A 20559-nucleotide genomic window follows, 5' to 3' on the forward strand; every position below is an offset into this window, starting at 1 on the left:
GCAGAAAAATAAATAAAAAATGGGGGGAAAAAAGACGAAATACACAGAAACTAAAAAGCGGGGAAAAAACGGGAGGGGAGGGAAAAAAGGAAAAAAAGATGCCGAAATGAGCCCCCCGCCCCGCAGAGTTCTGGCGAACAAAGGCGGGCGCCCCTCGCTGCCCGCTGCCCGCCGCCCCGGCCGCCGCAGCCGCCCCGCGGAGGGGGTGTCCGGGCGGCGCCCCCCGCGCCGCTCCCATTGGCTCCTCCGGGCCGCCATTTGCATAGCGCCGTCTATTAAAGGCGGCGCCGGGGCGCGGAGGGGCGCAGACGGCGCTGGTGGGCGGTGGGCGAGCGGATCCGCGGCCATCCCCGCGCCCCGCAGGTGCCATGGGCCCGCTGCGGCTGCTGGCGGCCAGCTGCCTGCTGGCCGTGTCCCGCTGCAAGACCGTGAGGTACCGCACCGACGAGGAAGGGGCTCCGGGCACGGTGATCGGCACGCTGGCCGATGAGATGCCGGTGAAGGCTCCCGGGGAGATGAGCTTCCGACTGATGCGGCAGTTCAGCAACAGCTCGCTGGTGCGGGTGCGGGAGGAGGACGGGCAGCTGAGCATCGGGGAAGCGGGGCTGGACCGGGAGCGGCTGTGTGGGCAGGCCCCGCAGTGCGTGCTGGCCTTCGACGTGGTGAGCTGCTGGAGGGAGCGCTACCGCCTGGTGCACGTGGAGCTGGAGGTGCGCGACATCAACGACAACGCGCCGCGCTTCCCCCGGGCGCAGATGACGCTGGAGGTGTCGGAGAGCGCCGCACCTGGCACGCGCCTCCCGCTGGAGGTGGCGGTGGATGAGGACGTGGGCTCCAACTCCATCCAGAGCTTCCAGGTCTCCCTCAACAGCCACTTTGGTGTGGAGGCACAGACGCGAGCGGATGGGGCACGCTGCGCCGACCTGGTGCTGCTCCAGGAGCTGGACCGTGAGCGCCAGCCCTCCTACACCCTGGAACTGGTGGCCAAGGACGGCGGCAGCCCAGCACGCTCGGGCACAGCCACCGTGCATGTCCGTGTCCTCGACGCCAACGACAACAGCCCCACTTTCGCCCGGGGCTCAGTCACGGTGGAGCTGCCTGAGGACGCGCCACCCGGCTCCCTGCTGCTCGACCTGGACGCCGATGACCCTGACGAGGGCCCCAATGGGGAAGTGGTCTACGCCTTTGGCAGCCAGGTGCCCCCCGACGCACGGCGGCTCTTCCGCCTCGACCCGCGCTCTGGCCGCCTGACGCTGGAGGCCGCCGTGGACTACGAGCGCACCCGCACCTACGAGCTGGACGTGCGTGCCCAGGACCGTGGCGCCAGCCCCCGCGCTGCCACCTGCACCGTCATCGTGCGCCTCGCCGACGTCAACGACAACGCGCCACGCATCAGCATCAGTGCCCTCCGTGGGGCCGGCAGTGCCGCCGGCGTGGCCTACGTCAGTGAGGCAGCGGCCAGCGAGAGCTTCGTGGCCCTGGTCAGTGCCTCTGACCGTGACTCGGGTGCCAACGGGCAAGTGCGCTGCAGCCTCCGTGGCCATGACCACTTTGCCCTGCAGCGTGCCTACGAGGACAGCTACATGATCGTCACCACGGCAGCACTGGACCGTGAGCGCATCCCTGAGTATAACCTCACCGTGGTGGCTGAGGACCTGGGCTCACCACCCTTCAAGACCGTCCGCCAGTACACGGTGAGGGTGAGCGATGAGAACGACAACGCACCGCTCTTTGCCAAGCCCCTCTACGAGGTGGCCGTGCCGGAGAACAACCCCCCGGGTGCCTACATCACCACTGTGGTGGCCCGAGACCCTGATCTTGGCCACAACGGTAAGGTCACCTACAGACTGCTGGAGACCCAAGTCATGGGGGCCCCCATCTCCACCTATGTCTCAGTGGATCCCGCCACTGGGGCCATCTATGCCCTTAGGACGTTCAACTATGAGATACTCAAGCAGCTGGACCTGAGGATCCAGGCCACCGACGGAGGCTCCCCACAGCTCTCCAGCAGCACTCTTGTCAAGGTGAGGATGGTGGACCAGAACGACAACCCTCCCGTCATCATCCACCCAGTGCTCACCAACGGGTCAGTGGAAATCGGCGTGTCCAGCAAGACCTCCCGTGACTCCCTGGTGGCCCAGATCAAAGCTCGAGATGCAGATGATGGGGCCAATGCTGAGCTCACCTTTGCCTTCCTGGAAGAGCCCCAGCAGGACCTTTTCACTATTAACCCGAGCACTGGGGACATTGTGCTGAGGGGCGACCTCTCTGAAGAGCTGGGACAGCTGTTCAAGGTCATCCTCACCGTGACAGACAATGGCAGACCCCCTCTGGCCACGACTGCCACAGTCAACTTCCTGGTGACCGCCACCGCTCCTTCCAGTATTCAGGAGGTAGCCAAGCCCAGCTCCTGGGAAGGAAAGGCTTTGCAGTGGGACATCCCTCTGATCGTGATCATCGTCCTGGCGGGCAGCTGCACCCTCCTCCTGGTGGCCATCATCACCATCGCCACCACCTGCAACAGGCGCAAGAAGGGGAACGAGATCAAAAACAACACCTCCTTGAAGGAGCAGATAGACATCTCCCACCTGGAGAAGGGCCGGCAGGAGGACAGCAGCCCGAGGGGAAATGTGTTTGAGGTACGAACCTTTCCCAGCAAAACCTCTTTCACCAGCCCCGACCCTTCTCCGGCAGCCGAAGAGGTTTCTGCTGCTGAGAGCAGCAGCGACAGCGCTGGCCTCTACGAGGGTCAGAAGAGGCTCAGAGGACCCAGCGGGGAGGTAAGGTCCTGCCGTGTCCTGGGAAGGGGAGGGTGGAAGGAGGGGTTTGTGCATGGAGAGGGGGGATGTAAAATCACAGAGATGCAGTTCTGATGTCAATTTACCCTATACTTCTTCCCTCTCCTTTGACCCCCCCACCCCAGCAGGGTTTTGCTGCTGCTCCGAGCTTTGGCAAAGAGCCTGCTCCCCCCGTGGCCATCTGGAAGGGGCACTCCTTCAACACCATCTCCGGCCGAGAGGCAGAGAAGTTCAGCGGCAAAGACAGCGGCAAAGGCGACAGCGATTTCAACGACAGTGACTCGGACATCAGCGGAGATGCCCTGAAGAAGGACCTCATCACGCACATGCAGAATGGTAAGGAGTCAGCCCCCGCTCCCAGCTGTCCGGACAGACAGACGGACGGGGGGTGCATGGAGGGACCTGTCAGGGTGTTGCGAATAGCTGGGGGCTGGTGGGGAGGGGAACCTGATGCTTCCCTCCAGAGCTGCCTGACTCAAACTGCCTGCCTCTTCCCAGCAGGCTGCTAAATGCTGCTTTCTCTCCACACCGAGCATCCAGCGCAAATTAGCAGAGCTGGAAGTGCTTTAGAATTGTGTGTGCTTTTTTTTTTCCCCTCCCCAAAAATTTTCCCTGAAAGTTAAACTGTGAGAAGCGCCCGTAGCAAAATGACGTAGCCCTGCCTTCCCCAGTGTGCCTTTTCATTGTGCCGTGGAGCATCGCTGCCCGACTGAGTCATCCTGTGATTGATAACTCCGAGGATTAGGGATGGCGCGGGTTTGTCCCTGCAGTAACCACAGGTTTCTCGCTCCCTCTAGGTCTGTGGGCTTGTACAGCCGAGTGCAAGATCCTGGGTCACTCGGACCGCTGCTGGAGCCCGTCCTGCGGCCGAGCCAACCCCCACCCCTCTCCCCACCCCTCGGCGCCCCTCTCCACCTTCTGCAAAAGCACCTCCTTGCCCAGGGACCCCCTCCGCAGGGACAACTTTTACCAGGCCCAGCTGCCGAAGACAGTGGGGCTCCAGAGCGTCTACGAGAAGGTGCTGCACAGGGACTTTGACCGGACGATCACGCTGCTCTCCCCACCGCGTCCCGCACGGCTCCCCGACCTCCAGGAGATCGGGGTGCCCCTCTACCCAGCCCCCTCGACTAGATACCTGGGTCCCCAGACTGACACCACCGAGAAAGTGTAGCCCTACCCGCTCCCCAGCCCCATAAACACGTCCCCACACGCACACGACTCGGTCGCTCCCGGGAGCCTTTAAGTTATTGACCAGATCCAGTGTTGTACATGTAAATATGCAAGATGTGCCTTAAAACATGAAGTTGTTGGGAAAGATTTCCAATCACGTCGGTACTGTTTGGTATTTGCAAACAAAAAAAAAATGGAATTGTTTGTAGTTAATGTAATTTTTATGAAATGTGCAGTATTTAATTTTTTGTTTCTTTCGATGTTTTCTACATTATTTTTTTTTTAATTTTGGTTTGCCCATGGCCTGCCATTTTTGTAGTGTTTTTAACCTGTACAGTGTGTAATGTAATGTTTGTACATAATGAAAAATTGGTTATATTTTTATATAATAAAAGCTTAAAAATGGGAATTCTTGCCAAAGGAACTGTCTGAAAGACACAATAATTAATAATATCCTGAATATGTAGAATCTTGTAAGGGAAATTCCTCTTTCACAGTATAATAACCTAAGCAACCCAGTGTACTGAGAAGTTTGACTTGCCAAATGTGACTTGTATTTCTTGAGTCTGTGGTCAGTTTAAAGTTTAAATGTTATTTAATTGCCTTTGGTTCCTGTAATCTGTGTCACTGATAAACACTAATAAAGGTTTTGTGATGTGTTGGAGGGATCTGTCCATGGATTTTTGTGCTTCAGACCTTATGTGTCTTTACAGGTCAACAAAACTGTTCGGTGCAGAAAAATGTAGGGGGGGAGGAGTGTGAAGGATGCTTCCTCTGGTCTCACCTGTTCCTCATCTCCAGCACCACCTCCCTGGAGATGTAGCTCTAGAGTTTGTAATGATGGGGTGCAGAGAAAGGAAAGGTACGTGCTAGAGCTGCTTTTTGCTGCCTGGGCTGAGCTCTTTCAGCCTGATCCTCTGCTGGTGGTAATCAGTGTAACTTGAATGAAACAACGTCAGTCAGCTGAAGTGTTCGTGATGCGAAAACCTCTTTGCATCAGCAACCACTTGAGTGCTTTGCTTTTTTCATAGGGCTAAGACTGATTTGGGTAAAGCTGTACAGGTACTGTGCTTAGAGGTCTACACATGGTTAAAGCAGCTGTACCAAAGGAGAATAACTTATGTTTAAGTTATGTATGCCTGTTTATATACCGAGTGAGAGAGTTCTATATTTGTGCATACAAGAGAAAAAATAGATGTTGATTATGTTGAAATTCTCTAGTATATATTTTGCCTCTTTCCAGAAATGACAAAGGTCTGAACAAAAGAAAAAATAATTATCTAGCTTAGAAATTCCCTCCCCTCAAAAGTTTCAAGTAAAAAACAGATACCAAATCCTTCTGCTGAAATCATGAGTGGAATAGCATTTAATGAGACAAACTGAAGCACGTGTTCCAAACTGCTTATACCAGTGATGGTGCTTATTTTAGAGTTTTAACGTTAACATAGACTTTTCTGAAAGGAAGAATTGTTCCTCACTTTGAGTATATAACTTCACATTTTGTATATGTCAATAATCTGGAAAATTGTACGTGGCAAAGCTTTGTTTTTTATCATTAATTTTTCAATTAGATGCCCAATTAGTATGGTGCATATATATATAGGAGATGACTCACAAAGAAAATACAAAGCCTTCTTAGACATAAACAAGGCCTTATTAGACTTTGTAAGCAGAAAACAATATCCTGCCTGCGTGTCACTTAACAGAGAGAAATTTCCTTTCTCCCCTGACTTCAGCTTTCTCAAGCATGGCAAGGGTGGCAGAGCCTGACCAAGTTTTCATGCACACTCTCTGAGTTTTAGCAGGGACTTTATAAAAGACTCTGCATGAAGATTTGTGGTGGGCAGAGAGCATCAGAGGCTCTGTTGTCGCGCACGTATCTGAAGGGGATTGATATCAGGCTGCTGCAAGACGAGACTGGGAAGCAATGCCTGTGATGGAGCTTTTACAATCAGGAGAATGGGCAAGACTGGTGATTTATCAAAATGTGGTAGTATAAACCAAGATGCATCTAATTAACTAAAAGGGTCGTCTTGGTTAAATTTAGAGCTGAAGTTAGGGCTGAAGGGTGGGTGCTGAGAAGGAAGGCTCGGAGCCTCTCTGCCAGCTAATCATCAGTGATTCAGAGCAGCAAGCCCGCATGAGGAGTAATTAGTCATAACTCTGAAAGCGGAGAGGAAAAGGCTCTCTGCCAAAAAAAGAGGGCAGTCTGATAAGCTAGTTCTTCATGATCCAGTTCAAATGCCTTGGATATATACCGCAATACCTTCAAAGCAAGTCCCTAGGCTCTCCTGGCTTGGAGGTAACTGCTGCCGAAGGGTGGTTGAGTTGAGGTGCCTGGCTCATGCTCGTGTCTGCAGCTCAGCCTCTGCACTCCTACAGCATGGTGTAATGTTCCTCACTGTCTGACGAGGAGTTTGGGCCACCTGAAAGTGAGGCAGTTGCAGAGTGGGGGCAAAAAAAACACCTGTTCCTGTTCTCAGAGCAGCCTTTGGCATCTAGTCTCATCGGAGTCTGGGTTTGTCTGATCTGGGGTCCTGGGTGGTGCCAGTAAAATCTGGGGTTCGTCTGCCAGGGTAGAAGTTCAGCATTTCAGTCTGAGCCACCCCCTTTGCAGTGACTCTCTAGCTAGAGGAAATTCATGGACCTCTTCCCAAGAACTTCATGTCATGTCTTGGAGAGGAGCAATGGGGACAACTTGGGTGAACCACTGATGCTCCTGTTCTTCCCTTTGCCTGCCCAGGCTCCTTTAACATTTAGATGCCTAAATTAGTTGAGAGAAATCCCCAGGCTCCCCCATGTAACAGTATAAACCATCCAAAGTGCAGATGAGTGGAGATGGGGACCCAAGGCTCAGCTCCCAGGCAGGGTCCTTGAATCAAGTGTTTGCTTTGTTGATGCTATTTCACTGTGTATGTCCTAGTGGTTTTTTTTTTTGTGTGTGTGTGTGTGTTTTTTCCTTTTATTTGTTAATTAACATAATTGATATTTTTGCTTCAGAAGTTAACGCAGGCCTGTCGATTAAACTCCATTTATTCACCAATCATGGTGTGGCATCATCCCTGTCACTGAACCCAAGCCTGCTCCTGCAGAAGTCTCTGGTAGCCACCTAGAGAGGTGTAGAGATCTCCAGAGGGTGGAGATACCTACTGGTGGCATCAAGCCAGGCTACACGAGACCAGCAGACTCACAACTAGGGGTCAATGTCCAATTTCTTTAGCAACAAGGGAGAGGACTAAAACAGTACAAACACAGAAGTGTTTTCAGCTGTATCTACACAGCCATGACGATGCAGGTACAATACCCTGGAGACCTCAGGCAAGGCACAGCAGGGCAGCACTGCCTGCTTTTGGCACTAAGAGAGGGTTTTCAAGGGAACTTGACTGAAGACTGACCGTATCACCCTTGGCCCAGTACAGCAGGAGAGATCTCCTGCATGGTTTCTTATTCTAGCTAAAGACAAGCAATGCTACAACATGTAAACACACCAAGGAAACAAGATCTGAGGTGCCTCCTGTGGTATTTTAGGAAAAAAAAAAAAAAAATCAAGTTCCTTCTGACCTGCTTTCTCTCCTACGACTCCTGAATGCTTTCAAGAGGATGTTGTGTCTTTAATGATGTGCGATGGAGTCGAACACCACCCACAAGGTGCCTAATTCCGGTTTCTGCAGCACAAGCTCTAGCTGCAGGACCACTAGTAAAATGGGGTGGAAGCACTCATGCTTGTGAGAGGATATGCCTGTGACATCCAGGACAGGAGATTTAGTCCCATCGTCTCATATCAGACATATTCATGTTTCCATGTCTCCTTTGCCACCAGCACCCAGGCAATTCTCCTGCCTGAGGGCTCAGAAGGACTGTACAAAAGCACCAAAACTGGGTTGACTTGTGCACATTTGGCTCACCCAGCGGTCAGGTGAATGTCAGATGCAGTCAGGGAGGGGGCGAACGGTGGGAGGACCCCTGTGGAAGAAGACAGGATTGTGCTTTTGGGCAGCAGCCAACAATTAGATCAGCCTATATGTAATGTAAAACCTCTGGAGGTTTCCAGGCAATTTCAAGGTTGGCCAAGGAGGAATCTAATCCTTTTGGATGTGTTAAATGCATAGTAGCACTAGTGGTACAGCCAGCTCGCTCCCCAAATGGTACCTAACCCCAAATCTAGGTTGAAGAATGTGGACTGGTAAGTGGGGAGAGGAAAGTGATACTTCCCTCCTTATAGACCAAATACTTCAGGTGTTCCTTATTTAAGGGGAAGCTTTGGAGAAGCTCTCTGGAGGTGGGTTTCCCCCTTCTTAAGGATTCTTCCATGCACCCATCCTTCCTGATGGATGCACAAAGCCAGTTTGTCACTCCCTACCCTGCCTCTGGTGCCTGTGGCAGTGGGATCCCCACTGCTCTCAGGGCTCCTGGGGTATGCTGCCCATCCGATGTTATTCGTAGCAAGAAAGAGCATTTCCAAAGAGCTCACAAGCAAAGCAGAGAGATGGAGACAATGTCTCAGGGAGGGAGGGATGCAGCAACTGGGAGGGGGCTGGTTTCGGTGGCTTTGCTCCATGCTGTGGGGAAGGTGACAGTCCTGGGAGCTGAAATGGAAAGGGAGCAGATGGCTACTGAATTGAGAAAAGTAATTTTAGTCTGTAACAGGTAAAGCCACTCATGAGTCAGCTGCTGCTGTGTCCTGCTGGTACTTTTACACAAAGATGTGGATGTTTTTGTGGCAACTCCATCATTCAGATTTGAAAGCAGATCCCTATTCCAAGTCTGGTTTTCTTCCACTGCCTTCGCCCACCCCGCATAACCAGGGTGAATGTGCTGGAGGCCAGAGGTGGATGATGTCTCCTCCCCTTCTGGGTGACATCTTCAGATCCCTACATGATCTCTCCAGCTACCTGCAGCCATGGAACAGCTGGCTTACAGGTGTTTCTTAAACCATTGTATTGGGCCTCAGCAATAAGATTTTCCATTCACACTTGTCCTCTGGGTTACCTGAGTGCCATGGGATTTGGGCATTTCGATCCCAGCATGAGCTCACAGGTGGTTTCAGAGGCCCCAGTTCTCACCATAGCAAAGCCACGTCCTGGTTTTCTTCCAGATCTATAATGGGCAGACAGTGGGAACAGTCTTTCTGCCCGCCATAAAAGGCTGGGCACCAAAATCTTCTCAGCTTGCCAGGGGCTTGGGATGGATGGCCTGAATCTGAGTGCTAGAAATAACTTTTGTCCCTGTAGGTCTCTGCCAAGCTGTCCCTGCCCATCTCCACAGCCCTGCTCCTGGGTCCTCTGCAGGCAGCTGCTGTAACCCCAGCCGTGTGCTCCATCCCAAGGGTGTGGAGGGTCCCAGGGGCAGGACCTCCCTTTCTGTGCAGAAATGCTTCCCATGGCTGAAGCAAAATGTTTCAGGGCTAGCGTGAATTTGCTCCTGCAGGATGAGGGAAAGTCTGTGGGAGGTTGGCAGAGGTCGTGATGATAGACAGCACTGCAAAACTTTGACAGGGTGAAGAAAGGGCAACAGCTTCCTCCCTTCATGTGGAAAACTCTTCTCCCTCCCACTCACTGTGAAAGGAAAAGACAACCCCAGAGTTTGGTGGGACGGGAGAGAGGGGTCCACATGATATGGAACTAAGTCCTCTAGAGGCTGTTGCTTTTGAAGGACTCTCCCCAGTGAAATAACCAATTCTGTCTGTGTACAAAACATAACAAAGGCTCCTCAGCTTACTTCATCCTTTCTGTTCATTCAAAACATGTCCACTGGATCTGGAAGAAATTCAAGACTCTCGACCTTCCAAAAGCCCTACAGCAGACACTAAAAGCAGAGAGACTGGACAACTAACTAGAGAACAGTACAATGAGGCACCTCCACAGATCAAGATCTTAAAATTGCATTTCCCTGCAAATTTGCTACTGCCTGAATCACTGCATGTGGGAGAATGGTGCATTTGCTGTGTCCCCCTGCCCCAGCAGCCCCTGGGCAGGGCATCCCACCCCAGCTCTTTGCTGCAGCTCCTGGGCAATAACTCACCAAGGTCTCCTGCCTCCCCAGAGCTCAGTTTCAGAGATGTTTCTCCTCCTTCGCTTGGGGCTAGACCACTACAGAAATGGCATTCAGCCAGGGCTGGTGGCCCACTGTGACCTTTGCCTGTTCAAGTAAGGCACGACAACAAGAGATCCAAGATACCCCCGAATGCACAGGGAGGCGGGATGCTAATTAAAACAGAGTAGCACTACCTCTACCATTTGCAGGTTCGTATCTCAGAGCACTTTATGGAGGCCCAGGAGGGAAAGGAACATGTGCAAGGCAACATAACACATCTGCGAGAGAGCTGGGACTAAATCCAAGTGCTTTTTGTCTAAGCATCAGCGTACAGCCTAGCATAGACGGTGAATCCAGGACGAGACCAGGAGGATGCACCAGTGGCAGAAGGCAAAAAAAAAAAAAAAATGCTTTCAGTCACTTCACTTGAAAGGAAAAGAGCATCCTGCCTCCATCCTTGCTCACCCATGCTGGCAGAAGACCACCACTCTCCAAACTGCCTTTGTAAGGGTCCCTGTGGTCCCTCGTTTTGCCATCAGGTGGTCACAAAGAGGTTGGGTTCATGGCTTCCACATCCATGGATGCGTTGGACCCAGGGTGGCCAGGGCTCTGCTTCGTTTTACCACCCTCCCATGACCCGGGTTTTATTAGCAGTTATTTATTTTTATTTATTTAACTACCTAAACTGATTATCCATGTAACAACTTTAATCAATTATCTGTGGCAAAGAACTTCTCTGCAACTTAATTAGCAAAGTTCTTCCCTGACCTAGCGATATCTGATTGCATCATATAAGAGCTTAACTTTGAAATGGCAACACAGTTCATTAAAAATAACTAATAGCTGCAGGGTTTAAAGATGTAAATGTTCATTTTCTTAATGAGAAAAAAAAGGGCACGCAGACTCTACCTGTCTATATTCATTATACTGTGTCCACATGGGATGACTCACATTTGCAAAACTCAAGTTTAATTAACATGCTTATTTTTACAATGATATTTCTCATTATAATAAATTAAATGTTTAAACAGCCAGTGCAAACATTTTGATCCAAGACAAAAATGCTTGCACAGTGCTAGTTTAAGCATTTAATTTATTATAATCCTTTCCATAACAAACGCCTTAGAAGTTGATTTTTTTCACAGTGAAAGGCTATTAGTATTATTTCCTCTGGTAATGTTTAATCCAAGACAATCAGAAACGTAAGGCGTGAACAAAATTGGACTGGAAGCAGCGATGATAAATGAGATAGCGAGGGAAGCTGCCTCCGTCGGTAGCCGTGCCGGAGCCTGCAGCTGGTGCCAGCTCTGCGGCGAAGCTGCGCCCTGGCAGGGCCGCCTTGTCATTAGGAGCTCATACACAAATTAATCAAAGCACATCGACCGATCTGAAGCGTGCCTGCTCCCCGAAAGCATCTGCCCCGTCCCCTCCATGCACACACACCCAAAAATATATACACATCATTATTGAGTGTACGCAGAGGGGCTTCTTTCTGACGGGCTCCTCCAAGTCGGAGGTTGCTCTCTTCTAAACCAGCCCCCCAAAATCGCCCCGGGAGGGGGGATGGATGTGGATGGTGATGGGGGGAGAAGCCTCGGAGCCGCTCTGCCCCCCTGGACCCCCCCCGGGTCCCTGCCCCCGGCTGCGGCCGCTAGGTGGGGATGGAGGGACGGCAATGCCTGCCCTGCCGGGGGCACGGGGCTCCAAAATCCCCCCCGATTTTAGCCCAAAACCAGCGGTAAGAGGGGGACGCCACGAATCCAGCGTCCTCTGCTAAGATGTGATTTCTTGCAAGATTTAGACGCAATCTGGTTAACTCGGCTCCTGATTTTTATGGGGGGTATGGGTATGGGATGTGAGGATTCACACTCACCACAGCAGGGTCCAGATGCTTCTTTTTAAAAAACTTCAGGCTTGCCTTCCTCGGGGCAGGACAGCTGTCCTTTCCCCTTTGGCATAAACTCACTGAAACCTGCACTGGTCCCCATAAAGGTTCCCAGCAGGAGCAGATGGCAAGCCAGGGAGAGCCACGATGCTCCCAGAGCAGGGGTGGTGGAAACAGTGAGGATGCTCCAGTGGTTTCCTTCCTGCCACAGGACACAGTTTGCACTGGGGGGCCTGTGCAGGACACGCTGCAGCATGGGGGCACCTTGGGGAAGGAGTCTGTGGATGCTGCAAGGCAGCCACACGGCCCCACCGGGACTGGACATGAGGTCCTCAAGCAGGGGAAGAGACTGGGGGCTGGACAGGTCCCACCAGCACCAGGACCTACCCGTGGGGCACAAGGAGAGCAGGAAAGGAGGATGGAAGCATCAGGACATTTTCCTGACCCCAAAGAAAGGCTCCACCAGTTGTCCTGCCACCACCTCTGCCAACCTCCATCTGACATTCCCCTAGGAGATACCCCCAAAACCCCCTCCAGGAGCTGGACAGAAGGAGCAGGATGGCGAAAACCATCCTCACCCAGGCACTGAGCTGCACCCAGGGGTCATTCCCACCTTTGGGGACAGGCACACAAGGACCTGGGTCCCCAGCGTAAAGCCACCAGTGCCCAGAGAAACTCCCACAATGTCCCCGTGGCCTGGAGCTGATGGCAGCTGCATGGGATATTTTGGTGATGCTGAAAGTTAGTCTGTAAGCCACTCCAGTTTAGAACATAATTAAAAAGTATATGATTTGAATTAATAAAAATAAAGCCCTTCAGGGAGTCTAATTAGGCTGTGAAGAACATTCACAAAACAAGGCTTGTCAATCAGCTTGGCCAGTTGACAAGCTGGAAACCAGCTGATAATCCAAGCAGAGCCAAATCAGCAATGGAGAAGAGAAATCTCCTCTGGACTTACCTAGCATGAAGGATCGCAGCAGTGATTTTGAAAGTAATGGGCACTAAAATATTCATGGACCAGTTGCCAAGTCTCCCCAAACCACCGAATTAAATTCAGGGGTTGCACATGGGGTGACAAATGCTCTGCCAGAAGATGCCCATTTATTTTTCATTGCTCACTGCTTTACAAATCACTGCTTTCACAATAAATAAATAAATTAATAAATAAATAAATAAACTCGGCAGATTATTAAAGTGATCTCACTCCTTAACTAATTGTGAAATGCAAAAAGAAAAGTGATTTAAATCATACAATGGCCATTACTAAAATATCCACCGAGTCTGGAAAATTGAGGGCGCAACATTCTTGCCCAGGAAACTCGAAGGGCATCTTTATGTAGGCCAGAAAGTGCCTTGGGTATTTCTTGGAGTCCTCAAGTTTATTCATGTATTATTTCCTCCGTTGGATATTCAGTATATTTTTCCAGCAGGCAAGAAACCGGGGCTTCTGTGTATGAGTTTCATCTGCTCAAAATGTGAAAAAATATAGATCGCCTTAGCACATCCTGCTACAGTAGAAGCAAAGTGTAAAGGAAAAATTCCAAATATGTAGATTTAAAAATAAAAACACAGAACTTTTTCCTCCCTAAAAGGGATTTGAAGAAAAAACTGGGCTACAGATAGGTCTAGACTTTAATTGTCGAGCTGCCTGAGAAGAATTGTTGGCCTGAGGTCATTTTAATCAGGTTGCATGTCAGCTTGCAAAATCTCCAAATTAGCTTACAGCTCCAGGAGAGAAAGATGTTTTTATTTCCTGAAGAATGCAAACAGATTGTTGTGACATGTTCTCAGTCATCATGACAGATCAGATCCCTGCTTTGTGCTGCGAGCCGAGGGAGAAGTCAGCCGCTTCTCTGGCTCCTTCTGAGATTTGGGCATCTCCCAGTTTGTCAGAGACGGTGATGGAGTTTATAGAAATCCCTCTGAAAGTGAGGTTTATATGCAAAGACTCTGATAAAAGAGATTGACCTTAATTGGGAAGCAAGTTTCTTTCACAATTTTAACAACCTCCGGGCCTTCCTAGCAGTTTGATGAAAGGGAAGTTGTGAAAAGAAACAATCTGTATTTATGCAGAAGGAACTATCATATCCTGAGCTGTGCAGAGAGTGACAAGAAACCGACTCATCCTTTTAAAAAAAGGATTAATTTGCCATTTTCTTCCTGAGTTTGTAAAAAGTAAGGCTGTGGGTGGATTTCAAAACAGGCTGAGTACTTTAGTCGGGTTTAAGGCAGGCTCTGAACCCGTATCAGGCTCTGCACATTGCTGTGGAGCAGCTGTCCTGGGATGGCGTCCCTCCAGCCTTCATGGTGCCAGTCTAATTCAGTCCCTTGGCACCAGCATATTTGAAGGCTTTTTTTTTTTACTTCTTAATTTTCAGCTCTTCATCTGCATCAGCAAATGGCTCCAATAGGGCCCCAGGGGGAAGGGGAGGCAGGGGAACAGGAGCAAGGAGGTGACTTCTTTTCATCTTGATGAACTACCCAAGGGAGAGGTAACGAGACGGAGGTGGGATGCAGCTCACCCATCTGGTGACCACCCAAGGTTTCAGGTCTGCATCTGAACCGGTGACTTGTACCTTCTAGAGGGAAAGAAACAGGTGTCTCCAGATGGCAATTCCTCCTGCCTCTAGCTGCAGACTCTTTTAATATACCTTTTTAGGAAAAATGAATCTACGCTGGGCTGTCCTTGTTAAGGTAGCCAAGGGTTTGGTGCTGCTGGGCCTTTGAAACTGGCTGGAACAAGACAGCAAGGAATCTCTCTTGGAGACAACCCCTGGGTGGCAGGAGAAGACTGCATTTCCGTGTCCCCACTTTTTCTTCTGTGGTTCTGTGAGTCAGAAGCCACCACTGTACCTCTCTGGGCCAGAACTGCCAGCTTCTTTCTCCCAGAGGCCTCCGCACAGACAGCAGGAAATCTTCATTTTCGCTTTTGTGCAAGTTTTAGGATTTTTGTTGTTGTCGTTGTTGTTCTCTGGCTCCCTGACATCAGCTGTGGTGGGACCCAGGGCAAGGCAGCAGTGCCACACAACCCAGACGTCGGCAGACCGCTAATCCCAAAGGACAGATCCCTGGGGTGAGATTCCTGCTGAAACTTCTCCAATTAGGCGGCTCACCTCCCGCCTTGCCTCCGCTTAGCCACTTCAGACCTAACATATTTTATTGTTCAGCCTTCTAGTTAAATTGCTGGTAAGCTCTGGATGGAAGTACGCCCAGACTGCAGACTCAACAACAGAGTCCAGCGCAGTGGTTTTGCTTGGTTTTGCTAATAAAACTGCAAAATGAAGCTGTTGACTCTTCTTTTATCAGCATCAGCCCCATGAGGCGCAGCCATGCCTGGTGATCAGAGCAAAGGGCTGGGCACACAGGTCTGGAGATCAGCTCTTAATGAGCCGCACGGCCAGGGTGTTTCGCTCGGGGCTCTTGACCTCTCTGCACCTCAGCCAACTCGGCTGTAAAAGTGGCTGAAGGGTGGGCTTGTGGAGACTGGCTGCAGTTGAGCCTCGAGTCCAGTTTTCGTCAGTAAACATGAACTAAGAAAAAAAAAAAAAAATACAACAACGATTTGAATCTGCGGCAACCCAGCTCAAATGTCACCGGGATGTCAGGGCCTGCCTCTGTCAACAGTGCTGGTCTCCGGGGTCCTCCCATTACAATGTCAGAGCAAATCTAAGCAACACCACTGAGATTTACTCTACGGTTAAAAAAAATGTGCTGCAGAAAACCGCACAGATGAGGGGATAATGAAGAGAAGTCGTGCCCAACACACACACACTTGTCTGCTCCCATGAGATGCTGTGGTTGCTCTCATGGTTTAGAACAACCAAGACCTTTTTCCCCTTAAATTGGGACTCAGAAGCAGCACAGATGAGCCAGAGCTGCTAAGCTGGGGCTTCATGGGGGAGGTAGTGAGGAAGAGGAGAGGCATCATCCACTTGTATTCACATGAAGGGAGGTCAGCCTTGAACATGCTGTTGGTCACAGCAAGCTCAGTAAGACAGAACAAGAGGCTGTTTTCAAGCAGAGCCAGAGGAGCATGTGGGATCCAATCCATGCCCCTGCCATGGCAGAGCTGTTTGCTTCCATATCTTCTCAGCAACTCGTCATCAACTCTTCCAGCAGGCAGCCCTGCAGAGATAAGACTGCTGAACCAGAAAGCTCTTCCCTGGGCATCAACAACAGTCCCAGCAGTCCTTCTCCAGGTATCTCAACAATATCCCACCCTGCACCATGTAGACATACCCAGCCAAGAGTGCGTTGGGAAAGGCCTGAGGTTGAGAAATGTCTTATAAAGCCTTCTCCGTACCAACAACCTACCGCTCATAACCCCAGATGCCCTGCAAAGTGCCCCATAGTGACTGGCATCTTGTAGGTCTGGAGGAGAGGTTGTCGTGAGGCATCTTCTGGGGTCAGGAAGGTGGGTATTTGTACAGCTTTTCCACCATACAACGTGCTGGGGTCACTGCGGGTGGCTGGGTGTGAGCCCAGACCTTCAGAGTACAACAGAGATCTCTGTTCTGTTGTAAGGATCTTTTTGCCAAGGATATTCCATCCCCCGAGGAAAATATGCTAACAGGCTTTAAATAATTAAACAAATCACATCGCAGGCAAACCCAAGATGATCTTTAAAACGCATTATCCTAAGAAGTCGAGAGAAATGCTCAGCACTTTACACCTTCCTCCAATCTCTTCGCACATTAACTAATTCATCGCACAAGGGACCACCCAGTTGCGTCTTGACCATGGAGTGACAGCTATACCAGCCACCTCCGTCTCTAAAACCAGCATTACCACAGCTGGGGGGCAGGTTTCTCTAGAGCAAACAAGTACAGGCAGTGGGGAACAAAGCTCTTTTCATCCAGACATGCTTGCAAGGCACACAGCATCCCCACAGAGCCGCCGGCTGCTCTCAGGCAGAAAGGGCAGACTTCGCTTATGGCAATGAAGCTCTGGGGTGGCTGCAGCCAGCTTCTTGCAGAATCAGGGCGGCACATCTAGTCATGACTGGGGACAAATCTAGCTTTCTATTTCCAAGGAAATCAGCTTGAGCATCTTCTCTTGGACACCAAGGCCATGTGTGGAGCCATTTGCTCCTCAAGGAGGGCAAGACAGAAGAGTAGCAAGGTGGTCCCGTCCACCTCCAGTAGCATAATGCTGCAGAAAATTTACCTAAACAAGATCTCTCTGCAAATTAACTATTTTTTTTTCTACCAAACTGCCCCCAGATTTCCCAGAAATAAGTCATTGCTGTCTCTGTAAGACCATGCAAGGACAGATAAGCTCCTTAGGGCAGCAAGAGCAGCATATGTCAGCAAGGAGAAAACCTTGCTGGCAAGGACATGGAGGCCACCTCCACCCCCTCTCCAATTAGTCTGGTTTCACACTCCTCAGCTCTGCCCCATGCAGTGCCACGGCCCCATATAGGCAGGCTATAAAAAGTGGAGCTTAAATTATTTGACAGTTCCCCTTTTAACAATTAGGGAAAATTGTTCACTACCCATGGAGCCAAGGAAAGAAACCCTGGGAAATAGGGCAGTACAGGGAGTTGCAGGGAATAAGGTCCCCAGCTTTTGACATGCTGGTCCTCAAACATTTTCTCCCCTCAGCCGTCCACACAGGACATGTTGCTCCTGACTTATAAAATACATTCACATCTTCAGGAAAGGAGATTATGCCCTAAATGGGACAAAATCATTATTATTGCTGCTGCTGCTGCTCTTCGCGGTGGTATGGTGGCAACAACAACCATTCTGCTAAATTTTCCAGCAAGACCTTGCCCAACTCCTCCATGGTGTCCCAACTAAGCACAGATTTCCTTGCAAGCACCTCCAAAGGTGCCTCATCATCTCCCCTCAGACCTTTTCTATACGCTTCTCCTTGGCTATGTGACTTGCAAGAAATACAGCGCTGATGAAGCAGGTGGGTTTCCCTCCTGGACAGGAATTGTCACCTCCCAAGCACTTTGGGAGACAAACTCTCTCAGGTATGGTTGCACAGTGCAGTTCAGCACAGAGCTGGACCAGGGCTACTGGAGCAGGGAGCACAGGCAGCACCCCCAGGGTAGCACAGCTTCCCAGGTGGTGTGGGGGCAAAGCCCCGCTCTGACATTCATAGCAGCTAGCAAGACAAAGGTCAAAGTTGCCATAGTTGCCTCTACTTTTGAGTAAGTAAATTTTTGCTGCCCAGCTTCATGTGCAAAGGGTGCAGTTTTGAAAGGTTTTCAGGGAGAATGCAGCTCTCACAGCCTTCAGTGGGGAGCAGAGAGGCTGTGGACCACCTAAATTCACCCTATTTGTCAGTGGCACAAAGTCTAGCTGGAGGCCAGTAACTAGTGGAGTACCCCAGGGAACAGTACTGGGTCCAGTCCAATTCCACGTCTTCATTACCATATGGATTCATTAATCTAGATGTTGGGGCAGAGTGTGTCTTCTGCCACTCTGCTGGCAACACAAAACAGGGAGGAGTGGGTGGTGGAGTCACCAGCAGGTGGTACTGCCACCCAGGGGGATCTCAGTAGGCCACAGAGGTGGGCTGCTAAGAATGACACAAAATTTAACAACACGAAATGCACCAGGACAGGCTGGGGGCACCCAGTTGGGAAGCAGCTCTGCAGTAAAAGACCTGGGGGTCCTGGCGGACACCAAGTTCAGCGTGAGCCAGTAATGGAGCCTTGCTGCTATGGAGGCCGATGGTATTCTGGGCTGCATCAGGTAACGCATGGCCAGCAGACCGAGAGAGGTGATGCTTCCCCTCTGCTCAGCACTGGTGAGGCCACACCTGGAGTGCTGGATCTCCCCCAGGGCTGGGAATCCTCGCAGGGAGGGGGCAAAGAGGCCGCAGCCAGGCTCTGTTCAGGGGTGCCCAGCGCCAGGCCAGGGGCAGTGGGCACCAAGGGGCAGGCAGGAGGCTCCCTCTGAGCACCAGGCAGCACTTCTGTGCTGGGCGGGCGGCTGAGCACTGGCCCAGGCTGCCCAGAGAGGCTGGGGGGGCTCCTCCTGGCAGAGTGGCACAAGGCGCCTGCACGGGGCCCTGGGCACCCTGCGCTGGGGGCACTACCGGAGCAGGGTTTGGGACAGGGACCTGAGAGCTCCCTGACAGCCTCAGCCGTGCTCTGGTGCTGTGAAATGGACATGTCATGGTCTCCATGGTCATTCCTGAGGACAAGTCATCTGAAGAGAAAGGATGCTGTTCATTGGTTCTTTTTCACTCCTGAGTTTAGTTTCTTAAATCTGATGTGTTTCTTCCGAAAGAAAATCTTCTTAAATAGATACCTGAATGCAGGTGAAGAAGTATTACAGACAGGATCAGAAAAGCCTGATGTAACAGATAAATGAAGGAACAGAGAATAGGTGAATAGGGATTAAACTCACTGAAACCAACCTACACAAATGTCTCACAAAGATAATAAAGGCCAAAAAAACAATGGCGTTTAAAGTGTTTTCAGAAGGGCGAGTAAAATACGTGTTTCAGGAGACCATATTTGTGAAAAACATCCTGGTTCTGGAGATGCCTCTGGGACAATCTCACTGGAAATGTTCTCTCAAGTCAGGTCATGAAATTATTAGAGGAGCGGCGCATAGATCGAAAAATAGAAATACAGTTAATTCGTGGGTGCACTTGGATAAGAAAAAGTCACAAGTTTTTGCTACAAAATGGAAAGAAACCTATCAGACTTCTCATAAAAGTGAAAAGAAGCCTCTGGGAAAGAAAGAGATTGATGCTACTAAGTTGTTTAAGATAATAGCTACCTCCAAAGCACCAAGCCATGGTTTGAGGTTAAGAAAGAAAGTAGTCTATGAGCAATTTACACAGGATAGCTACAAAAGAGACCACATCGTTAAATGTAGGAATGAAAGCATGTAATGACAGCTAGTTATTTTATTTCATTTCTTTAATTCGAGGGAAACAGAAGGCACAGCCACGAGCTAAATGAGGAAGAATAAGCTGAAGACATATGGATGGATGAGACTCAGCCCTGGGGAAAAACAAATCTGCCTTCCATGTCCTGGGGTGAGGAAGAGCAAACCGTGAGGGGCCATATGTCCTCACCCTCCCACAGGGGAGAAGAGGAAGGATTTGGGCTGAAAGTGGTCTGGCCCCAGTGCATCTCAGGCCATCTTTTCAAGCAAGGCCAGCTCAGCTGCTTGGTGTGGTCCTGCCAGGGAGGTACCCCAAGAACAGCAAAGGGAGATGCCCAGCTTCTCCTGAAGTATCAGAGCAAAGGACTTCACAGGGCTTTCCAGGGAGCATTTCACAGAAAAAAACAGTGGGGTTGGTGTTCAAAATTTCATGCGTTGCCACCAGCACGCTGGTCAAGGAAAGGAGCAGTGTGTTGGCACACCCTGTGCATGGGCAAGGGGAAGAAGGGGAAAAGCAAACCCGCCAAGGAACACCACAATGTCCAGGGTAGCACACATAAGTATTATTTTATCCTTTGGCCTAACTGCAAGCAAGACTCCTTAGATTTTCTCCAAAACCTAAGGCTGTCATGGGTTGAATATCAAAGCCAACATTCCCTTTCTCTTTTTCTGTAGGACTGCTTTTTACTTTTCCCCAGAGGACTCTGGTTATTTAGAAGAGACATCAAGACCTGAATCACCACCAGGTTGCGGCTGTGCTGGTGTGAAAGCATGGAAAAGTGCCCAGTCTCAGTAGCTGTCATGAATTTCAGTTCAG

General features: G+C 50.5%; 1 protein-coding gene across 2 annotated transcripts; it reads left to right on the forward strand.

The window, feature by feature from the left end:
• Window positions 1-305: 305 nt before the first annotated feature.
• On the forward strand, window positions 306-4632 carry PCDH8 (protocadherin 8). 2 transcript variants are annotated; one of them, XM_021270361.4, is made up of 3 exons: window positions 306-2780; window positions 2924-3134; window positions 3596-4632. In XM_021270361.4, the coding sequence occupies exons 1-3, from the start codon at window positions 369-371 to the stop codon at window positions 3967-3969; spliced, it is 2997 nt and encodes a 998-aa protein (XP_021126036.3). In that variant the 5' UTR covers window positions 306-368; the 3' UTR covers window positions 3970-4632. The 2 variants fall into 2 exon arrangements, with proteins under 2 accessions (XP_021126036.3, XP_027328295.2); XM_027472494.3 differs by having other exon boundaries at window positions 2927-3134.
• Window positions 4633-20559: the final 15927 nt, after the last annotated feature.

This window comes from Anas platyrhynchos, chromosome 1 (genome assembly GCF_047663525.1).
Source record: "Anas platyrhynchos isolate ZD024472 breed Pekin duck chromosome 1, IASCAAS_PekinDuck_T2T, whole genome shotgun sequence".
NCBI lineage: Eukaryota > Metazoa > Chordata > Aves > Anseriformes > Anatidae > Anas > Anas platyrhynchos.

Bases quoted from the DNA above. Each gene is read 5' to 3' on its own strand.
- PCDH8 (XM_021270361.4), top strand. From the start codon at position 369: ATGGGCCCGCTGCGGCTGCTGGCGGCCAGCTGCCTGCTGGCCGTGTCC. The intron at 2,781-2,923 runs GTAAGGTCCTGC...CCCCCACCCCAG, and splicing joins TCAGAGGACCCAGCGGGGAG to CAGGGTTTTGCTGCTGCTCC. The intron at 3,135-3,595 runs GTAAGGAGTCAG...CGCTCCCTCTAG, and splicing joins CATCACGCACATGCAGAATG to GTCTGTGGGCTTGTACAGCC.